Below are 22,878 nucleotides of genomic sequence, written 5' to 3'. Positions count from 1 at the left end.
TTAAGACATTAGTTATTTTATCTCAACTTTCCTCACATTAGCTATATTCTCCTAAATTACTATGGGTTTTCCATAATATCTTATAAAAATCTTTCAGTGGTGCCCATCCATGCGTGGCTTAGTGGCTGAGCATTGACCTAGGATCCAGGAGATGGAGGTTTGATTCTGGTCAGTACACATGCCCAGGTTGTAGCCTCAATCTGTGGTAGGGGGCATGCAGGAGGCAGCTGATCAATGACTCCTCATTGATGTTTCTTTCTCTCCCTCTCCCTCTCTGAAATCAATAAAGAGATATTTAAAAGAAAAAAAAGTGAAGGGAAAAAAACCTTTCAGTGTTATGTCCTAAAGTAATGCCAGTTTATAGTGATTAATCTGGCTGGATATTTATTTATGTAGGTTCAATATTTAAAAGATTCTCAGGACCGAGATGAGTCATTACATGGGTCTGTTCTATGCATCTTGTGAAGTCCAGCATCTTGGCCCCCAAACACTAAATGCAAGTGGTGTCTCCAGTCACTTTGCTAACTAATCATGTCTCTTTAGGAGACGGTACCAACCCCCTATCACGAACAGTCTTCATTATCTTTCCAATTATTACAGAAAAGGGGGCAGAATTTAACCGACATTAACAATTTTTGTTGGAAAAAACTTTTCCCTATTTCTGAAATGTCCCAATCAGGCCCTTGGCTACTGACACTTTCATTGCTTATTCTAAAATCTCAGGTGGAAGACAAGGTTAGTGCCTATGTCCCTCTGTCTGAACAATTTGCTTTGTTTAATGGAAATTCTTGTTAGAAATGTTGGCAACTAAACTCTTGAATCGGTGAGCAGTTCGAGATTAGGATGGAGTTAGGAAGTGGCAGCAATAATGTGTAAATAACTGAAAAGGCCTGAATTAAATAAAATACAAATTAGTACTATATAACCTCTTTTAAAATAACCTTCATTCCTATGTACTAATATCCATGTTAGAGAATTTAGAAAATGTGGATATGTACAGAGGTGAAAATTAAAATGACAGAGTCATATATAATCCTTAGTCCTTCTGGTATGATTCGTTAGAAATTGTTTTTTTACTTGAAACTTAGTGATGCAGTTTAGGGGAAAATGCAAATTGAGTTAAGAAAGTTCAACTCAGACTATTATATAGCTACAGTGTAACATTATATATTTCTTCAACTCTTATTAAAACTACAAAGCAGGTTTATTTTTCCTTTTTGTTGAATGGATAAATTGTTCCTTGTAAGATGTTCATTGGTCGTTACTTTTGAAAGGTACAATGGAAACAAACATGTAAGTAAAGATGGTTATCAAAATAGAAATATATATATACATATACACACATACACATATATGTGTGTATATGTATATATTTCGTTAATCCTCACCAGAGGATATTTTTCCATTGCTTTTCAGAGAGAGCAGAAGGGAGGGAGGGATGGGGAGAGACAGGAAGAGAGAGATAGAAACATCTCTGTGAGATAAGACACATCGATTGGTTGCCTCCAGCATGTGCCCCAGCCCTGCCTGGGATCGAACCTGCAAGGCAGGTACATTCCCTGACCAGGAAACAAATGAGAGCCACCCTTTGGTGGGAGGGCCAACACTCTAACCACTGAGCACACGGGCCAGGGCAAGGATATATTTTAAATTGATTAGAGAGAGATACATTGAATACTTTTGGATTGGAAAATTATCCAAATTGAGAGTAATTAATTTTTATTACTTTGAGCAACCAATATGTTCCAGAATAAAAAAGGTCACTCCTTTTTTTTTTCTTTACTACTTTTTAAACAAATTACTACTTTTTATATTCATCTGTACAAAACTGAACCAAATAATATGATTTACATAGATATGGAAACTGTTCCAATTTTTAGGCAATGGGGGATACATTGTTGAATGGGCAAAAATCCATGCCTATATGGATGAAAATAAGTAATTTATTATACATCTGAGATTTTTAATTAAGCAACTTCATTGATTTTTTTTTTTTTGAAGATGCATATCTAAGGTGGAATGGTATCCTAAAGTTGGCATGGTTTAAACTGGCAACTATAGTGTGTCTGAAAATTGATGGCATCTTAGATTCAGTTTAATTAAGGAATATATAGAAATTTCAGCACATCGATTTAACACCAAAAACTTTATTCAAGGGATGACTTGCAAAATGAAGATATACAACATGTCTAGATTTTTCTGTCTAAACCAGAGTTCTTTACTCAGAAGATTCCTATAAAGATTATTCTCATATAGGACAAATGGAGAATCAGTATTTGTAAATATAAGAAACAAACTGCTTGGTGATTTTCATGGCGAGCAGATGGTGCGGTTAATGTGTTTGAAGTAAACTAAATCAGACAGTATAATCAGGCAGATATATGAATATGATTTTTCAGTTTTTATCATTCTGGACAGCTCATAGGTCCACTTATAAATGAAAGTTTTTTGAAATGGGACATCCTTAAGTTGGATTTATATGGGAGACTACATGGTATCTCTTAGCCAGGAAACCTAAGGACTTTTTCTGTCTGATATTGAGGACAGGTTTCATAGGAAACTCAACCACATGAATACTGCTTACCTTCTACCGCAGGTGGATGTCAGTTTTTCTCAAAGTGTGGTCCCTGAACTAGTAGCATCCTGGATCTTGGGAGAAATGCAGACTCCGGGGCCCACCCCAGATCTACTGAACCAGAATCTGCATTTTAATATGATCCTCCTCCAAGGGATGCAGGTGACTGTGTGGGAAGCACCGTACCAGATTAATGGCTCTCAAAATTGAGTGTGTATTATAGGGATTGCTATCTACTGCTCTCAGAGTTTCTGGTTCAGAGAATTTACATTTTCAACAGATTTCAGGTGATGCTAATGCTGCTGGTCCAAGGACCATACTTTGAGAACCATTAGATTAAAGCATCCTTTCTATTGCACCTTCCGTTCTCTCTTCTAATTCCTCACCCCTTGAAATAACTTTTAAATAAACTGTTATAGTCACATGCTTTAGCCTGGTTGAAGAAAAAAATAGTCTTTTATAATTTTTAGTGATGTCCAAACTAAAATTGCTTGTCAATATCTAATTTCAGAGAAAAATCTCTTTTTTAATGCTTGTTGGATTTTGACTCTGATTTATTGGTAGTTCTCTTTCTCTTCTTTCTATGAGTTATACGTTTAACACTTTAAAATTCCTTGTGTATAAATAAAATGTTCATATTTAAATATTAAAATAACATATTTTGAGGAGTCTTAACAACTGTCTTGGTCTAACCTTTCCTCCTCTCCCCACAGAAAACCTCTTTTGTTTCCTGTAGATGTCTATTGTTTCTTTGTATAGATAGAAGCAAATGCCAGTATAATAGTATACACTCCCTCCTTTTTATATAAAATGTAGCATACTGTGTGAATTATTCTGCCACTTTGCATTTTTTAGTTAATATATCTTTGGAATCTTTCCATATTTGTGTATAGAAAACAAATATTTAAGAGCTTCAGAATATTCCATTGTATGCCTGTTTATTGAACTAGCTTCCACTGATGCATATTTGAGTTTTTTTGAGAATTGCAGACACCCTGGCATGAATAACCTTGTATGCATATCATTTTGTATATGTGAGGTGTTTATGTGGCATATCTTTCTAGAAGTAGTATTGCCGAGTCAGTGAGCAATGCAGTTATAATTTTGATGAATGCTGCCCTCCTTCAGGGTTGTACCATTTTGAACCTCTGAAAATAATGCATTAGAGCACCTGTTTCTCCGTAGCCTCTCCAACCGACTGCATTTACCAACCTTGGGATTTATATCAGTATGATAGGTGAGAGATAACTTGGTGTAGTTTTAATGTGCATTACTTTGATTATGAATAAGGCTGAGCATCTTTTCAAATACTTAAAGGCTATTTCTAATTCTTTTTCTATGAACTATATGTTCCTGTCCTTTGTGCATCTTCTTTTGCATTGCTTTTTTTCTAGTCAATTTCTACTTGTAAATTATAGAGATTAGCCCTTGTGATGTGAGTTACAGTTACCCCCAGGTGTCATTTGCTTTGCTTTTTTGTTTGTTTTTACTTTCATGTATTTTGGTATAGAGCAGGCTTAAAAGTTGTATCTTTAAAATTTAGGTAGTTAATCTTTTGCAGTGTCTGGATTGAGTCACACACAGAAAGGCCTCCAAGAATTTGGAATTTGTCCCTGTTTTCTTTTAGTACATTTATGGTTTCATTTTTAATTTAAATCTTTGATCCATGTAGAATTTATTCTGGTGTTCAGGGGTGATGTATAGATTCAACTTTGTCTTTTTCCATATTCCTACCAGTTATCTTACCCATTTATTTCAGAATGCAATACATCTTTATTGTATCCTGAACTTCTCGATGTATTGGGGTACACCTCTCAACTTTCTGTTCTATTCCATTAGTCTTTCTATTCCTACACCAGTATACATTATTGGTTTTATAAAGTGTTGATATCTTATAAAGCTAGTTTCCCCTGTTGCCCTTCATATTCCTGGCACTTCTTGCTTGTTTATTTTTCCATGTGAACTTTAGAATCATTTTGTCTTGTTTCAGGGGTGGGAACTTTTTAAAAAAAAAATTGGGATCATGTTAAATTTATAAACTAACATAGGGAGAATTGATATTTTCCTGGTGTTGAATTTTCCTATCCAAGAACAGTGTGTATTTTTTCATTTCTTTGATTTTATTCTTGAATCCTTCTGAAGCTTTAAAGAGTTTTTCTCATATAGGGTTTGCCCCTTTCTTGTTAAATTTATCTTACGTATTTTATCTTGTTGTTTTTGTAAGTAAACTCTTTATCTTTTCTAAGTGATTTTGAGTGTCTGTATGAAGGCTGTTTATTTCTTTGTAAGTATAGAAATTGATAGACCCTGAAGTTTTAAGTCATTTTTAACAGACTTTAAATTTTGCGGAATCCCTTACATATTTTCTCCTAAGAGTAAGAAAGACTTGGGAGTTAAGCTTGCAGTTTAATTTTGTGTCTGCATTTATTAGCTCTGTGGACATGAGGGGATATTTGACTTCACTGAACCTCAGTTTCCTGATCTGTAAAAGGAGCAGTTCTGTGTTTGTTAGGCAACTGGGAGAATTAAAAAAAGAACATGTAAAGCTCATCATGTAATGCCACTTTTACCATCACCGCCAGTGCCAACATGGGCTGGAATTGTTCTTTTTTTCCCCCCTACCCTTACCCCTCTCACCTTTAAAAGGAAAAAAAGGCCCAGCTGGGCGTAGCTCAGCGGATGAGCGTCTACCTAGGATCCAGGCGATTGAGGTTTGATTCCCGGTCAGGGCACATGCCCAGGTTGCCGCCTCAATCCCCAGTCGGGCGCATTGGTGTTTCTGTCTCTCTCTCCCTCTCCTTTCCTTTCTCTGAAATCAATAAAGATATATTAAAAAATAAAATAAAATAAAGGAAAAAAAAGGAAACCATGAAGAAAAATAATAAGATACTAGAATTGGAATTAAAACAAAGAAAGATTAAAATTTAAGTGGTTCAATTCGAGGAGGATAATCAGCATACTTGAAAACAGAGAACAGACTCAGAGCAGCATTTGAGGTCCTTCTTGCTTTCCATCCTTACTGCTTACTGCCCTCTTGGACGCACCCTGACCGTGAGGCTCCCCAGATGTCTTGTATTTCCTGTCATGAATGTTCTGCTATCCATTTCTACCAGTTCAGATACATACTGCCCCATACCAGTAAAAAACAGTATCTGTCTCCTCGTGTGGCTCATCTTCCTATAGCGTGACCCTTGATAGACTGGAAACTGTGCAGAGAAAATATGTCTATCCTGTCCACCAAACAATGCTCAGCAATATACCTGGCAATGAGTAGACTCTCATTTGTTAAATAAATGAATAATAATTTACTTTGATTTTTCTTTTGTCTTATATTATGTGTCTGGGTAACTCTTTTCTCTCTCCCAGTACCCCATAAGCCCCTTGAAGACAAGATTATGCCATTTCTCAATATAATAATGGTGGTGGTACAGGATGAGAAGCAGTTTTTTATTATATAAAAGCATGTAATAATAAAAGCAGTAATTAACATTATTGAACATTTATTATGTTCCAGCAACTGTTGTAAAGTCTTGATGTGAATTACCTTACATAACCCTCCGCAGTTCTGTGAGTTGGGTACTGTTACTATACACGTAGGGAAAGTGAGGCACATAGAGGCTCGGGACATGCTGAAGATACCAAGCTAGGAAGCGGTAGAGCTGGGGTCCAGTGCAGATGTTCTGAGTCTAGCAACCCAGCTCTTGACCTGCTTCAGGGCTTAAGCCTGTCTGTTGAATATAGTCATTTATGTAGCTCCTTGAAAAATTTAGGAGAAGTTGTTTAATTACACTTGCAACGCTTGCTTTCCTTCCCAACCATCCCATTTTAGTAACTTCCATTTTGTTCTTCCTGATTTATCTCAGACTTCATGTTCTCCGGGAGGCTTTATTTGACCACCATGCCTATAAGTCTTGTGTTCAGTAAAAAGTAATTTTCACTTTTATTTTCTCCTCCAGGTTCACAATAAAGGTGCTAACAAAGAGAATGTAAGACAAGAAAATAATTAAATATTTGACTGAGGTAAGTCTTTTTGTGATTTAATTTGTTTAAAAACCACCTCTCTTATTATTGTTTTTAATTCCTCTCCGCAGCCTGCTTTCTTAAGATGTTAGAGGGAGATTGTTTTAGGAGTGTTTCAGTTCATGGAACCTGGGATTCTTAGGTGGGTCCTGGGAACGTGGGCTGTTTGAATAAGACCATGTAGATTCCTATTATCTCTGTGTTTTAGAACAGGCTACTGAGAAGGTCTGGCAGGTGGAAACCTGTTTGGTGATTGTGTGTGTGTGTGTATGATCTGCAGCATTCAGTGAAAACTGCTTTTTAAATAGGGAGTTGAAGGGATTTGAAGTCTCATGTGTGAGACACTCTTGGACTTTAAATATGATGAAAATGTTAAAATATGTTGCGTTCTTTGTTTTTAGGTCTATTGCCCTGCTAACTCATTATAAATATTTTAAAATTATTGACAACTAATCGGTTTTGATACTGAAAGTTTCCCCCTGTAGAAAGTAATACCTGTTTTTTATTCATTTATAGTGGAGCTTTAAAAACTTCAACCTCTTAGTATCTTTCTAACATGGATACAGTTGCAGAAGAGCGTACCAAATAGGATTTACAGACTTGGGTGATAATGGAATATTACTGAGTTACACAAACTATGTGAATATGCTTTCACATGTAAACCTATGAGTATTGATGTTGAGTCTCATCTGTCCAAAGTATTTTGCCTGTTGCTGATATCAATGTGAACTCTAATTTTATGGTTTATTTATTTATTTTATTTATCTTTATTGTTGTAAGTATTACAGGTGTGCCATTTCCCCCCCCCATTGACCCCCTCCACCTTACTCCCGTCTCCTCCCAGGCCTTTACCCGATTATTGTCTGTGACCATGAGTTATGCATATATGCATATAATTTCTTTGGTTAATCTCTTCCCACCCCCTTCCCTCTTCCCTCTGAGATAAAACAGTCTGTTTCATGCTTCAACATCTCTGAGTCTAATTTTATGTTTGTTTTAGATTTTATTTCAATCAAAAGGGTTATTTAAGGAAGGTCTCACATGGAACACACCAACTTTGTCATTGACCTACTCTTTGTTCTTTGACTTAATACAAAACCAATTAAAATTGATCTCTTCCTGGCCCGGCCAATTGAACTCTCATCCCGTACACCAGAAGGCTGTGGGTTCACTTCCCAGTCAGGGCACATACCTAGGTTGCAGATTCAGTACCCAGTCAGGGCGTGTACAAGAGACAACAGATAAATGTTTCTCTCTCACATCGATGTTTCTCTGCCCCCCTCCAAAGTCAGTAAAAACATATCCTTGGGTGAGGATTAAAAAAATTATCTTTTTGCTATATATAAAATGCATATTCTTGTAATATAGATTGCCTTTCATGTGAGTGCTTTTCAGCGCAAGTTCACATCATCAAGGCCAGGACCAAGAGTATTTTATTTACCAGCTTATCCAGCAGCTCTTATGATACCTAGAACATACATGATAGACACGCAGACCATTTTTGAAGGAGTAAATGATTGGTGTATATCGTCATTAAGTTAGAATGAAGATGTAAAAGAGCCCTGGCTGGTTTGTCTCAGTGGTTAGAGCGTCGGCCCATGGCCTGAAGGGTCCCAGGTTTGATTCTGGCCAAGGGCACGCACCTCGGTTGCAGGCTCCATCCCCGACCCTGGCTGTGTGCAGGAGGCAACCAATCCATGTGTCTCTCTCACATTGATGTTTCTCTCTGTCTGTCTCGTTCTTCCTTTCTCCCTCCCTCCCACTCTCTCTGAAAAAGCAATGGGGGAAAAAAATATCCTCAGGTGAAGATTTTAAAAAAATGTAAAAGAGAAGTATCTTAAATTTTAATTAAGAAATTTAATTTCTTGGAGAATAAAACTAGCACCTGTGATTTTTAAATCCTCATAAATATAGATGTACGTAATTATAGTGACACATGCTGCCGTAACATTTTGGGATGTTCTGTTTAGACTATTGATTTGGATTATATCTCATTTCAGATTCACAGACATTACTGTGTTTTATATATGCTTTTTCATTTTGTTGTTGTTGCTGTTAGTATGTAAACTGGGTAATATACTAGACCTTGTTAAGAAACCCTGCTTATGTTTCCTACTACAGACAGAGGAGCCTTGTTCAGTATGTTACTTGACAAGGATAAAGGAATGCCCCCAAGTATATTTTAGTTATAATGGAGGTAATTGGAGCTGTATTTTAATTGTGTGGTTCGATGTTTATTAAAAATAGAAGTAGAGATATGGATTGCCAGCAATTGAGAATGTATGAATCTTTGTCCCATATCCTGCCCATTAAGCTTTTCTGACTCCTCCGCCAGTCTTTCACAGCCAGAATAAACAGAGGAGACGGAAAATTATCTAATACTTTTTTTTAATCCTCACCCGAGGACATGTTTCCACTGATTTTAGAGAGGGAGGAAGGGAGAGAATAAAAACACATTGATGGGAAAGAGAAACGTCAATCGATGCCTCCCGTTCATACCCCAACCAGGGATCAAACCCAGACATAGGTATGTGCCCTGACTGGGAATCAAACCTACCACCTTTCGATGTACAGGATGACACTCCAACCAACTGAGCTGCACCAGCCAGGGCCCTAATACATTCTAGCAGTGTTGTGGACTCTTGTCTCAGACATTTGATTTCCACTGGAATATGGGATTCTAATAAGGGAATGGATGAGCTAGTTTGTTATTTGCATATAACAATTTTTAAAATCGATTCAATCTCCTAGCAGTTTTTATTTGTATTTTAATTTGCTTAGCAACTCCTTCCTTAAAAACAGTCCAAAGTTAAATGTAGGCAGACTTGAAATTACTGAATGTTCTTTAGTTTAGAACTAAATTAATGAGATTTCCTAGACTTTTCCCTCTGATATGTGGCTAATAGTATAATCTTGAACTTGTTTTCTAAAATAAACTACAGTTTTGGGCTCTTGAATCTCTTTTCTGTGGCAGTATAGAAATTTGTTTATTGATAGCTTTCATTTCATTGATGAGTTAATTTGTTTAAACCTTGATTCTAAAAATACTCCTGGAAAGTGGGTAATTACCAGTAGTAATAGTTAAACTGAAATCTCAATTAAAATTAAGACTATCATTTATTTCTCCTCTTAGCTGCATTTGTAAAATTTTTTATACTGTATTAAAACAGATTTTAAGATATTGTTACGTATTTAGTGGGTTGGATTTTGTGTATTTGTAACAGTTTTTTTTCCCTATTTTAGGCATCAAGCTTAAAGTTTAGACTGGGAGTATAAGCAGTTATTTGATTGGAAAGTTGGAAAGAAAAGTTCTGTCTTCATGTACAGAATTTGTGGTGCAGAATATTTAGGTGAAACTCTTATGATCGGGCTGAGAGTATAGAACTGTAGTAGGAAGGAAAAAATTTTAAGTGCTTGTATACCGTGGATAATAGATCCCTAGCAAAGGCAGCACTGGGCTTACTTCTATAATATCGTACTGAGTTGATCTCTAATAGAGCTCTTATTAACTCAGAGTTTTAAGGGTTGAGTTTTAGAAAAAAGGAACAGCTTTAGGCCACAAGCTCCCTAAAGAGCGCAGTGCTCAGTGAAACTCCCTAGGGATATCCTCAGCCTTCGACTGTCCCATCCTCCTTGAGAAATAGTGTTCCTCCCTCATTGTGGCATGATGGCTATGTGTGTGGAGCTGGGCAGAGGACGTCTGCCTGCCTATTACTGCTGTCAGATACTCCCTTTAAATAGATTTCCAACATGGGACTATGGCTGACCACCACCATTTCCCCGGTATCATAGCGGTATAATGACAAATATGGGAATCCATGTAAGTTTTTCCTTCATGCCAGTTTGTTCAGTAAGGACACCTAGTTCATGGTGAGGATTGTGTTTGTGTATATTAAACCCAGTAAGTTTTGTTTTAAATAGATTTCAGTGTATTCTAATGTAATAAAGTTTTTTGGTCTGAATGTTCTAGCAGCCATCACTCAAACCTTAATCGCTGTCAGTGGGAAAGGATATCCTCCTACATCTTTTTTGGAGTGCTTGAAACCATCCCACTTCCTTTTTCTTTAATCAGTTTTTAAGAACTGATTACTGACACTTGGGAATTATAATCAGATTGCATCAATCTTTATGGAAAGGTTACCAATTATTGCACTGAAAAATATGCATTTTCTCTAATAAGTGTCTCTCTTGGTATGTCTCTCTCAGTTCAGTGCTTTTAAATACCTCTTAGGTGAATGAGTGCTTTGTGTCATGCCCTGATTTAACACACTTAAAACAGACTTTCTTGATGGCTTTCCTACCTTCAATTTTATGGGAAGGGGGATAATTTATTTAATGTGAAATCTTCATAGAATCTTTCTGTTGTTTAGATGTCAGTGGTAGAAGAAGGATGGCTGATGGCAGTTACTTATACGATGATATAAGCTGTAAAATGAATATGTGCTCTAAAGAGTTGAGAGCAGTGAGGATTTTTATGGTGGGATAAACATGTTGAGCCTTGGGCCTCTAACCATTGTGTGCATTCCCTCATTTTGTTCTCAACTCTGAGAAGACAGATACAGTCACCCCAGTTTTAGAGAAAGAAGGCCTCAGTTTTGAAATTTTTCCTTGGGCACACAGCTTAAGTAGGTTAGAAAAAACAATGACTTGAATTCAGATTTCTCAAGCTCCAAAGTCCATGCTTCTTATGTACACTGACCAAGAAAGGGGTCTGGCAGTTGTTAGAATGTTTCCGTTATTGTAGATAATTGAAATGTTGGGCAGAATGAAGATAAAGCTACTTTGTCATCACCATCACCATCATTCTCACCATCCTCTTTATTTCTGTCGTTCTTCAACATCAACTGATGAAGTTTAGGAGCCTGCCAGGGTGTCTGGCTCACAGCGTTCGATGCACCATAGACGTGTTTAATTTAACAGTGCTCTGAGATGAAAGGTTCATGACGGCCAAGTACAAACAGACCTTCTGTGGGATGTTAATTTTGTTATAGGAGAGAATGCTTGTTTTCCTTGCTCTTTGCTAATAAAGAAGCTGGCACATTTTCTCATGCATTAAAAGGGATTTTGATGTTTATATCTGCGTAATCAAAGGGAAGTGAACAGTTCTGATAAACATCTTCTTTGTGCAGTCTGGCTCATTCCGTTTCATACCTGCCAGGGAATTGCAAATTGTTTGCCCTTGTTCTTTCTTCTTTTTACTTCGGATTTGGTTTTATGGTTGGTCGCTGTAGGGGTGTAGTGGTAGGAGAAGAAATTGTTTCCTCCTTTGAACAGACTGTTTTTTACAGCAGGTTATCCTATAGTAGGCAGAGTCATTTAACCAGGTCCCTGCACAAAGGTGTCACTATATGATTTTTTTTCAGTCATTTTTTAAATGACAGCTCTAGCGAGATATAATTCACATACTATAAAGTTTACCCATTTAAAGAATAGAATTCAGTGGATTTTAGTATATTCACAGAGTTTTGCACTCATCCCCACTCTCTAATTCCAGAACACTTTCATCACCCCAGAAAGAAACCCCATACCCAAGTAGCAATCTCTCTTCATTCTTCCTCTCTCTAGCCTCTGGAAACCACTTTCTTGGTCTATGGACTTGCCTCTTCTGGACATGTCATATAAATGGAGTCACACAGTATGTGGCCTTTTGTGTCTGGCTTTTTTCACTCAGCATGTTTTTGAGGTTCATCTGTGTTGTAGCATGTATCGGAAATTTCATTCCTTTTTGTTGCTGAATAATGTTCTATTGCATGGAGAGACCACATTTTGTTTACTCGCCCACTGATGGACATTTGGGTGGTTTCTATATTTTAGCTGTTAGAATAATGCTGCTGTGAACTTTCATGTACAAGTTTTTGGGAGGATATATGTTTTCATTTCTCTTGAACATATACCTAGGAGTAGAATTGCTGGGTCTTACAATAACTCTATGTTTAACTTTTTGACGAACTTCCAAACTGTTTTCCAAAGTGGCTGCATCAATTTACATTCCCATCAACAGTGTTAGAAGATTTTTCTTCATATCCTTACCAACATTTGCTACTTTCTGGGTGTTTGTTTTTTATAGTAGCCATCCCAATGGGTATGTGAAGTGGTATCTCATTGTGGTTTTGATTTGCATTTCCCTCCCAATGACTAATGTTGTTGAGTATCTTTCTATGTGCTTATTGGCCACTTATCTTTTTAAGAGAAATATCTGTTCAAATTCTTTTTCTATTTTTAAAATTGGGTTGTCTTTTTATTGTTGAGTTGTAATAGTTCTTTATTCTGGATATACACATGTGCACACATATTCTTATCAGATAAATGAATTGTAAACATTTCCTCCCATTCTGTGGATTGTCTTCACTTTCTTGATGTTCTTTGAAGCAGAAAGCTTTTAATTTTGGTGAAGTTCAATTTATCTATTCTTTGGTGGTTTGTGCAGCCTTCTCTCTGTTTGAAATTTTCTATAATTTTTAAAATCATTTCTTATTTCTGGACATCTCCCATTTCAAAAATTGGTGCAAAATTGAATGGTCAGCTAGTTAACTATATAGTGGGTTAGAGGTATGAAGCACCTTTTGTGTTTTCAGATATTCTCATCTAATTCAATGTAAGAACACCAAGTTTCCTAATCTAACACCCAGTGTACCTTTTTAATTTTAAATTAGAAAGATATCTTTTCAGTGTTCTGCCTTGCTCAGAATGCATACATCATTCTATGAACTTGACTGGGCTTGGGGATCCAGAGGTGAGTGGAACATGGCCCTGTCCTCAGGGAACAGGCACTCACAAGTATGTGCAGAGGAGGCATGCAGCTGGGGAGGGAGTACTCTCCTCCTCCATCTGAGTGAGAATGCCTCCCTCAGAGGAGACACTTGTGCTCAGTCCACAAAGATAGGTAGCTTTCAGACTTTTTGTTAGGGTCCACGATTCTCTCGTCTGGTTACTTGCTGCTATGTCTGCCATGTTCCCTGCGCCAGATATCTTATAACAGCTGGGTTTAGGATTATTGATGTAATAAAATGTCAATGTAGGTGTGATGACTTTGATGCCTAGAAGGAACCAGTTTCTTTAGGTCTAATTAGTTCACCATGGTGTGTGTGTGTGCACATGCGTGTGTGTGCGTGTGTTGTGTGTGTCTAAGCAGAAGAAGCCCAAGTAGGTTCATATAGTCGGAGCATAAAATTTGAGGCAGGGAGTAACAGTTGTTTGACTGGAGAGGAAGATTGAGTATAGAGAATTGGGTGTGTCCAGTTAAGGAATTCAGATTTTGCCCATATTGATGGGGCACCATTGATGAGTCCAGGACGGGGAGAGAGATGAGGTCGTGCTGTTACTGTATCATGGATGCTGGGTGCAAGGGGCAGGACTGGACACTGAAGACCCATTAGACTGTTACACTAGTCCAGGTAAGAGCTGATAAGGACCTGAACTAGGGCATTTGTGGCTGTGTTGAACGACAGACAGACTAGAAACATTTAGGAGCTATTAGTCAGGAATCCTGGCTACAGGTAACAGAAACCCTGCTCAAACTATCTTAAGTTAAAAGGAGGATTAACTGGAGGGTTTCTGGAGAAGGTCACAAAAGAAATGAAATGCTGCAGAGACCGGTGATGTTGGGGATTAGAAGTGGTACTTGTTATCACAGGGGCTCTTTCCCCATCTCTGTTCTCTCAGGCTTTTCCACAGAGTAGCGGCCATCTTCACACTCTCCAATCAGGAGGAAGAAAGATCATCTCCCTCCCAGCTATAGCTTTTAAAACCCTAGGGGCTCTCTTGGCTTTGGGCTTTGTACCTTCATCAGGCACCGGGGTCTTTGAGGAAGCTCTCTACCACCATCGCATTGGGAGTGCCCAAAAGAAGTGGGGGAAAGGTGGTTCTGGGTGGAGCCAACCCTGTCTGGCTGCTCTGGAAATACAGACCAGACCCAGAGATTAGAAGATCTGAGGAGGAAGTGGGGGTCAGTGCCTCCCAAGTTTGTGGCTTTGGTAACCTGTGATGGCACCATCCAAGAATAAGGTTCAGGGACAAGTAGGTCAGAATGCAGTGAGTAAACTGAGTTCAGTTTTAGACCAGCCTAGACTGAAACATAGGTCTAATCACAGTTTGTATGCTACCTATTTTTATGATTTGTTGATTGGTTTGGCTTCCTTCATCATTAGAAGTCCCATGAGGATAGGGACTGTCCTCTTTTCTATCACTTTCCAGAGCTTAGCATACTGTACTTGGCAATAGTAGGTATTCAGTAAATATCAATGTGAATGAATGAATTCAAGTGCACATTTCCTGCAGGAAGCTGGATAGACAGTTTGGATCTCAGGTGAGGACAGGAAATACAGATTTGGGAGTTATCAGTGTAGGGGTAGATGGTAGATAAGCCTGAGAGTTGTCCGTACTGGCTAAGGGACTGAAAGTTCAGATATTGTGTAGACCTATAATTTTCATGTCCAGGTAATGAAATTGTGCCTTTTCTCTTTTTGCCTTGCCCTGCCTAGTATTTAATGCCAGTAATTACCTACGGACAATCCTGTCAATGATTTTTTTTTTTTTTTAAGTTTATGACAGATTAGAATTAGATTTTTTTTTTTTAAATGTCTTTATTGATTTTAGCGAGAGGGAGAGATAGAGACATCAATGATGAGTCATTGATCGGCTGCCTCCTGCACAACCCCTGCTGGGGACCAAGCCCAAAACCCGGGCATGTGCCTGCAACCCGGGCATGTGCCCTGACCAGAAATCGAACCACAATCTCCTGGATCCTAGGTCAACGCTCAGCCGCTGAGCCACGCTGGCAGGCGGAATTAGATTTTTGATAGATAGGGAAATAAAGGTGATAAAGACAGAGAGAATTCTACTTCCTTTTAAGAATAACTGACTCATGGGATGAAATCTTGGATATGATTTCAGATCACTCCTGTACATGCTCAGAAAAGATGTTTATAAAACACTTGGAACAATACAGATTGTACTAAGAAAATGTGCTTTGATCAACTCTGGAGATACAAAGCAGGAAACTTAATAAATCAAGTCCTATTTGTGAATGGAAAGGACTGGAAGTTCACCTTAAAAGTAGGGATTCAGTTCACGTCAAGACTTAAATTTTGAATTCTGAATAGCAGATGTTATCTTGGTTTCATCTTTTATATAAAAAGAAAATGAATTGCAGATTTCAAATCTTGGCATCCTGAAATCTGACTCCTGATTCTGATCTCTTAATAACTACTGGAACACTAGTCTAGAAATGGAATTTGACTTTGGTTTTTTACCCATAATTTTGAGGTGAGTGTGCTTCCAGCTCTGTCTTCCCTCTATACTCATGAAACCAAACCACTGATAGTTTGGACATGCCATAATATTATTTAAATATTAGAAAAACACAGTCATGTTTATATAAAGTAGTAATATTATGTTCACACTTGGGAGAAGCATTTAAGGCATAAATATTGTTGTTCTGCTTTTGCAGGCTGAACACTCTTCTCATCCTACCACCCTGCCATATGACAAGATATTATAGTAAATTACATATATTTTAAGTGTCTTAATTTATTGCCTAGATTCCTTTCTCCCCCCCCCCCCAGCAGAGATGTGAACCATTTTTTAAAGCTTATTTAACTTTTTGCTAAAGAATTTCCACTAAATTTGCCTGACTCCAAATGTAGGCCAGTGTTTTAGCAAGTTGTAACTAATAGAGCATTTCTAAGAACTCAGATTGAGTAGATTATACTATCTCAGCTTTTGAAATTACCATAAGATATATTTAATTCTTGCACAAATTAGTTAAGTACATGATTACATGGAAAATCTTGGTGCTGAGACCTCAAACCCCTGCAGATTGTATCCCTTCGAAATCAGAGCTGGAAAAAAATAGTTAAAATGTATAGTTAAAATATTGTATAGTTTATTCTGTATTCTGAACTAATTTTATCCTTAAGAGGTAGTTAGCTTCGTTCTTTACTGATTAATTCTTCAAAAGTAGCTTTATTCAGAAGAGAAAAGGTTACAGCCTAGATGCCAGGAAGGTAGTAAGCAGCTCTTACAGACAGTGGTAAACAGGGGGTCTCGGAAGAAAGAGTCCTGAATCCTCCTGTAGTTGATTTCTGGGCTTGTCAGGATCACTCCTCTAATGTACCACCTAAGACAACAAGATACAGTCTTTCCACTTATTTGATTTTTGGATTTTTCTATGACTGATAAATGTCGTTCAAAAAGGAACATTAAATAATGGGGGGGATCCAAACATTTTTTTTTTTTTTAAATATATCTTTATTGATTTCAGAGAGAAGAAAGGAGAAGGAGAGAGAGATAGAAACATCAGTGATGAGAGAGTCATTGATCGGCTGCAGCCCGCAACCCGGGCATGTGCCCTGACCGGGAATCGAACCCCGATCACCTGGATCCTAGGTCGATGCTTAACCGCTGAGCCACGCCCGACTGGGCCAAACATTTTACCTCTATGTAGATTTAGTCTAATTAAGAATTTGTTTGAAATATGGAAAGTATAAAACAATTGAAATGCACTTCTGTTTAGGTGTGTATAGAATTTAGGCTAATGTGTTGCCTTGTAGTTATAAAGAATCTGATAAGTGATTCTAAGTAATATATATGTATTCTGTATGTGTCAAGCATTCCTAATGTGCTTCAGCTGTAGTTGCTGTCATTGAAGTAGCTGATGAATTTTGTTTATGCTCCCTACTGAATAGTCTTTAACAAAGAGAAGGCAAAAGCTAGTCAACCAGTTTTTGCTCCTTTGATACTAAAGTCTAAAGTTGTAGTCTACATTTCAAAGATGGCAAAACAGTGTACAGAAATTCGATAAGGGTTGGGGAGTGTGTATTTGTAGACTTATTTTATGAGTATGTTATCCATGAAACTCCAGTGTATTTTCAGGGGGCAGTGGAAAGCTAGACTGGCACTCCACAGGGGCACTGGGAACATCATTTGAAACCACTGTCCCATGCTGTCATTAATGAAACAGCAAATCTTAAGGAAACAAAGGATGAATTATTCATGTAGCCCATTTGTTATAATTGTATACTGTATTGTTTATTTGGCAAACACTGATATGATTCTAAATCAGAATTGTTTAAATATTTAATAATCACACTACTAGTTAGGCTACCCAATAGTTCTAGAATGGTCTCGTCTTCTTACAAAAGAGGACTTGCCTGACTTTGCAAGATTATAACAAGGAGCACCTGAAAGCCAAAGCATGGAAGGTAAGTTGTATTCACTGACTGCAGTCATGATGTTATTTCTCTTCCATATTAAGGCATACAGCAAATTGGAGAATCATAGCCCTTTGGAGAATAAGTATACACCAAGTGCTCCTGGCTATATGAGTCCATGTTGGCAGGCAGGTGTGGTCCCACTTGGGGCCTGGCCTGGGACACTCACTGCTAAAGGGTTCATGATTTCCTCTACTATTAATACTATGAAATAGCTCTGTGACCTTGGGCAACTTCTTACGGTCATTAACACTAAGTAGCTGTAAAATACTCCATCATAGCGTTGTCGGGAGGGTGAGTGGAAATGTTGCATATAAAGTATTTAGCATAGTGCCAGGCACATTATAAATTACCAGTAGATGTTAGACAATAAAACAATATTTTCCTTCAAAAGGAAATGTAATAGTAGGGCAATAATTGACAGTGGAGGTGTCATGAAGAAGCACAAGTTTGGTTTCCAGCTTGAGTGAAACTCAAACTTCATCAGGTGTCATTTTATGATTTAATTAAAGTAAATATTGGAGATGAGATGGAAAAGTTTATAGTGTGAACTTTATGTTAACTATGAGCTATTGGATGCTTCTACTTTCTGGATACTTATGATTTTACCTAAAACAAAAACAAAAGGTAAAATGAGTATTATGGTTTGTTTTTCACCTTTTGTTTTAACGGTTATTGCTTCTCTATTGGAATGAGAATATTTACAGACTGTGCTCGCACAGCCTGTGTTCTGGAATGCTGTGGATTACTGAATATTTATAATATTAGCAGTGGTTTATAATGTGGATATGAATTGGGTATGATTTGTTTAGAACATGTGATACAGGATCACTGTGTCAGTCAAAATTCACTAAAAGCTTATTTAGTAAAATTGTTCCTTTGAGGACACAAAATGTGACAGTTCAGAGGCAACCTGAGCACTTTATTAAAGGAATACAATTTCTAAGGGAATCTGAAGCACAGGGTTATCAACAGTTATCTCTGACAAGGGATATTTATTTGATTTTATGTCTGTTGCATGAATTCATTGATTCTTTTATAGAAAAAGCCTAAAAGAGAAATACCACTTCAGGGGGAAAAAAGATTGTAAAAGGTTTTCAAATGCTTACCCTTGATAAACTGTAAAATATCCTATATATCTGTGGTCAGATATGTAGACCTCTTGAGTTTTGTTTGTGATAAGTAAATAAGTTTACATTTTTTATCAGGTGTAATTACCTTCCTTGGTCCAGTTAGCATAGAATTCCCTAAAACGGACAGTAAAGAATATGATGTGGCACAGAGTGTTGTGTTTGATACCAACATTTAGGGATTTACTTAAAGCTTCCTAGTTATTTTTTTATATATATATACATATCATTTTGGATCTGTCTGCCTAGATTTTTCACACTTTTTTTTTTTTTTTAAATTTCCGTGCTGGAAGGACTTGGCACTGAGAAGCTCCACTCTTGTGACTGTGTGTGGAAGTACTTTTTTATATTTGTCCTGAATTCACTTAGGTTTCCTTTGTTCTGGAATTCTAAGCTGTCAATATACAATTCTTTAGTCATCTTATCATTAGCATTTATTATTTTAACTTTCACTGTATTAGAAGAATCAGCTTATTTCCATTGTTATTCTTTAGTCGTGTTATTTAAATGCAGTGACTAAAACTTTACAAATTATTCCCGGAGTAGATAGGGAATGACTCGTTGATTTCATGCTGAATGTTCTGCATGAAATCCAACACTTAAAACAGTGCCAGACAGAATACATGTGCAATAAATGTTTATTTGAATTAATGAATTGCTCTAGGGCAGTTTGTGGTTGTAATATTTTCAATATTAAGTGACCAAGCTTTCAGAACTGGTAGTTTAGCTAAATATTCAGGCTTCATTGGAAGCCAGTAAACAGACCACTGTGCAATCCAGAGAGACCAGTTTGTTCACTTTTCCATCCAGTAGTAATTTACTCTTACAATTGTGTTTATATAGAGTAAAGGTCAAAGGAAAGGGTGTATTTGAGACAGTTACATCAGTTGCTTTGCTATGATGATTTTTAGGTGCTGATGAAAAGGGGGCAATTTAAAATGGATAGTATAAAGCTTAGGCTGTTATTTTTCCCCCCCATTTTTATTGAGGCGTAATTGACATACAGTAAATGGCACCTTCCAAGTGTACAGTTTAATCAGTTCTGGCACATATATGCACCTATAAAACCACCACCACAATAAGAATAATGAAAATATTTATCATTTCCCCCAAAGTTTCTTTGTAACTCTTTGTAATCTTACCCTTATGCCCCTCTGCCTCCATCTCTAGGCAACAGCTAATCTGCTTTCTGTCCCGATAGATTAGTTTGCCTACTCCAGGGTTTTATGTAAGTGGATTTGTATAGTATGTACTCTTTTTTATCTGGCTTTCACACAGCATAATTATTTTGAGATTCATCCCTGCTGAGTATATCGATAATTTATTCCTTTTAATTGCTGAGGAATATGAATATTCCACAATATGTATATCTGTTCACTGTCGATGTCCATTTGGGTGTTTACAGTTTCTGGCTATTACAAATAAAACTGATCTGAACAGCTATATATAAATCTTTGTATGGACATATGCTTTCTTTTCTCTTAGGCAAATACCTAGGAGTGGGATGGCTGGATCGTATGATGGTAGGTGTATGTTTAAATTTGTAAAAACTAGCAAGCTATTTTCAAGTTGTTTTATCCTTTTACTTACCCAATCAGCAATGCATGAGAGTTCCAGTTGTTCCACATCTCTGTCAACAGTTGGTATGGCTAGTCTTTTTAATTTTTGACCATTCTAATAAGTGTTTAGTGGTAACTCGTGTTTTTAATTTGCATCTTCCTAATGATTGAGTTAAGCATATTTTCATGTGTTCACCGTTTCTTTCTGCAGTGTTAGCTCTTTTGCATTTATTTATTGGATTGTTTTATTATTGAGTTTTGAGAGCTCTTTATATATTCTGATATAGAGTCCTTATCAGATATATGATCTGCAAATATTTTCTCCCAGTCTGACTTGTGTTTTAATTCTCTTAATGGTGTCTTTCAAAAAGAAGTTCTCAATTTTGATGAAATTCAGTTTATTAATTTGTTCTTCTGTGAGTTATGCTTTTGGTATCATATTTAAGAAAGCTTTACCTAATCTTAAATCACAGAGATTATCTCCTGTGTTTTTTTCTAGTATTTTTATGGTTTGAGGTTTTGCATTTTAGGAATACGATTCCTTTTGACTTAATTTTTGCATGTGGTGCAAGGTGTGCATCAAAGTTCATATTTTTTGGATGTGGTATCTAGTTATTCCAGCACCATTTGTTGAAATTACTGTCCTCTCTTCATTGAATTGCCTTTGCACCTTTGTCAAAAATCAGTTGTCCATATGTGCAGGTCATTTTGAATTGTTTTGTTCCATTGACCTATTTGTCCCTAAACTAGTGCCACACTGTCTTAATTACTGTAGCTTTATAACAAGTCTTGAAATTTGGTAGTGTTATTCCTCCAACTTTTTCCCCCCCAGTTTTGGCTATTCCAGGTCCTTCGAATATCTATATGAAGTTTAGAATCAGCTTATCAACTTATGCAAAATAGCCTGCTGAGATTTAGTTTGGTATTATATTGCATCTGTATATCAATTTGGGAGAGAATTGACTTTTTAACAATATTGTCTTCCAACCCATGAACATGTTATTTTTCTCCATTTATGTCTAAATTCTCTCAGTAGTGTTTTAAAGTATAGATCTTCACATCTTTTGTCAGATTTATCTCTAAGTAGTTCAGATTTTTGGCATTACTATAAATCATATTTTAAAAATTTTCAATATAAAATTATTTATTACTAGCATGGAAATACAATTCAGTTTTGTATATAGATCTTATATCCTGCAGCTTTGTTAAACTCACTGATTAGCCCTAGTAGCTTTTTTGTAGAGTTCACTGGATTTTCTATATAAATCATGTTATTTTTTGAATGAAGACACTTTATTTATTTATTTCTAATCTGGATGCCTGTGTTTCTTGTCCTTGCCTTATTGCACCAACCTCTACTATAGAAGTCATGGATAGAAATGAGAGTGGACATCCTCATCTTGTTTCTCATTTTAGAGGGAAATCATTTAGGTTTTCACCATTGTGTGATGTTAACTATAGGGGGGTGTGTGTGTGTGTGCTCTTTGTCAGATTGTGGAAATTCTCTTTTATTCTTAGTTTGCTTTTTAATCAGGAATGGATTTTGTTAGATATTTTTCAGCATTTAGTAGGATTACATGGTTTTTACTAGTTTGTTAATATGGTAAATTACCTTGATTGTGTTTTGAATGGTAAACCAGCCTTGCATTCCTGAGATGAACCCTACTTGCTCATGATGTATTTATTCTTTTTATATATTTTTGGATTTGATTTGCTAAATTTTGTTTAAAATTTTTGCATCTGTGTTCATAAGGGACATAATAATGTCCCTTCTCATTTCCTTCTCTCTATATTTCATTGATTTTCTGTTCTGATCCTCATTATTTCCTTTCTTCTGCTTACTGTATTGTGTATAATTTTAATTATTTTTTCTTTTGCTAAATTTTTCTAACTTTATACAATATGGTTCTTTTAAGGCTTTGGTTTAAACTATTTCTTCCCCAAGACAAATGAGGATATTGAGGCTCAGAGAAGTTAAGAGAGACAGACAGTTAAAATGCACAGCCTTATATTCTTATAGTGGAGTAAATGCTGTAGTGAAGCCCAGGAAGAGTGCACATTGAATAAGAGGGGGCTCAGCCTATACAGAGTGGGCTAAGAGGGTCTTTGGGGAGAAGTCAATGTCTGAGGGTCTTATTTTGTTGGAGTCTAGGATAAATCTATGAGACCAAGTCCAAGGATTAGTTACTAAAGTTTATTTTTCACTGGCTGCAGATCTCCCTTTTGGTTATTGTGTTCTGTAGAATGAGACTTATTCCAAAAGTAATTCTGCATACAGCTAATGTTCCCTTGGGTTTAATTGTCAAATCTGCTTTTTATTTCTATTAAGACTGTTAGCAGTGGTCATGGTAACTATAGTGTAACAGTAGTGGCAGGTGTTGCTG

General features: G+C 36.7%; 1 protein-coding gene across 3 annotated transcripts in view; it reads left to right on the top strand.

Moving 5' to 3' along the window:
• MRTFB (myocardin related transcription factor B) overlaps window positions 1–22,878 on the top strand; it is a 262,401-nt gene that overhangs the window by 80,455 nt on the left and 159,068 nt on the right. The window contains exons 3-4 of one of the 3 annotated variants that reach the window (XM_087815647.1): window positions 6,532–6,595; window positions 20,421–20,458. In XM_087815647.1, coding sequence (XP_087671773.1) covers window positions 20,453–20,458 — 6 coding nt within the window. In that variant the 5' untranslated portion in view covers window positions 6,532–6,595; window positions 20,421–20,452. Of the gene's footprint in view, window positions 1–6,309; window positions 6,596–20,056; window positions 20,459–22,878 lie in introns of those variants that run through there. The other 2 variants (XM_087815648.1, XM_016196221.2) reach the window with 2 other exon arrangements.

Source organism: Miniopterus natalensis, chromosome 3, assembly GCF_054644295.1.
Source record: "Miniopterus natalensis isolate mMinNat1 chromosome 3, mMinNat1.hap1, whole genome shotgun sequence".
Lineage (NCBI taxonomy): Eukaryota > Metazoa > Chordata > Mammalia > Chiroptera > Miniopteridae > Miniopterus > Miniopterus natalensis.
This window is presented reverse-complemented; position numbering and strand designations above follow the sequence as displayed.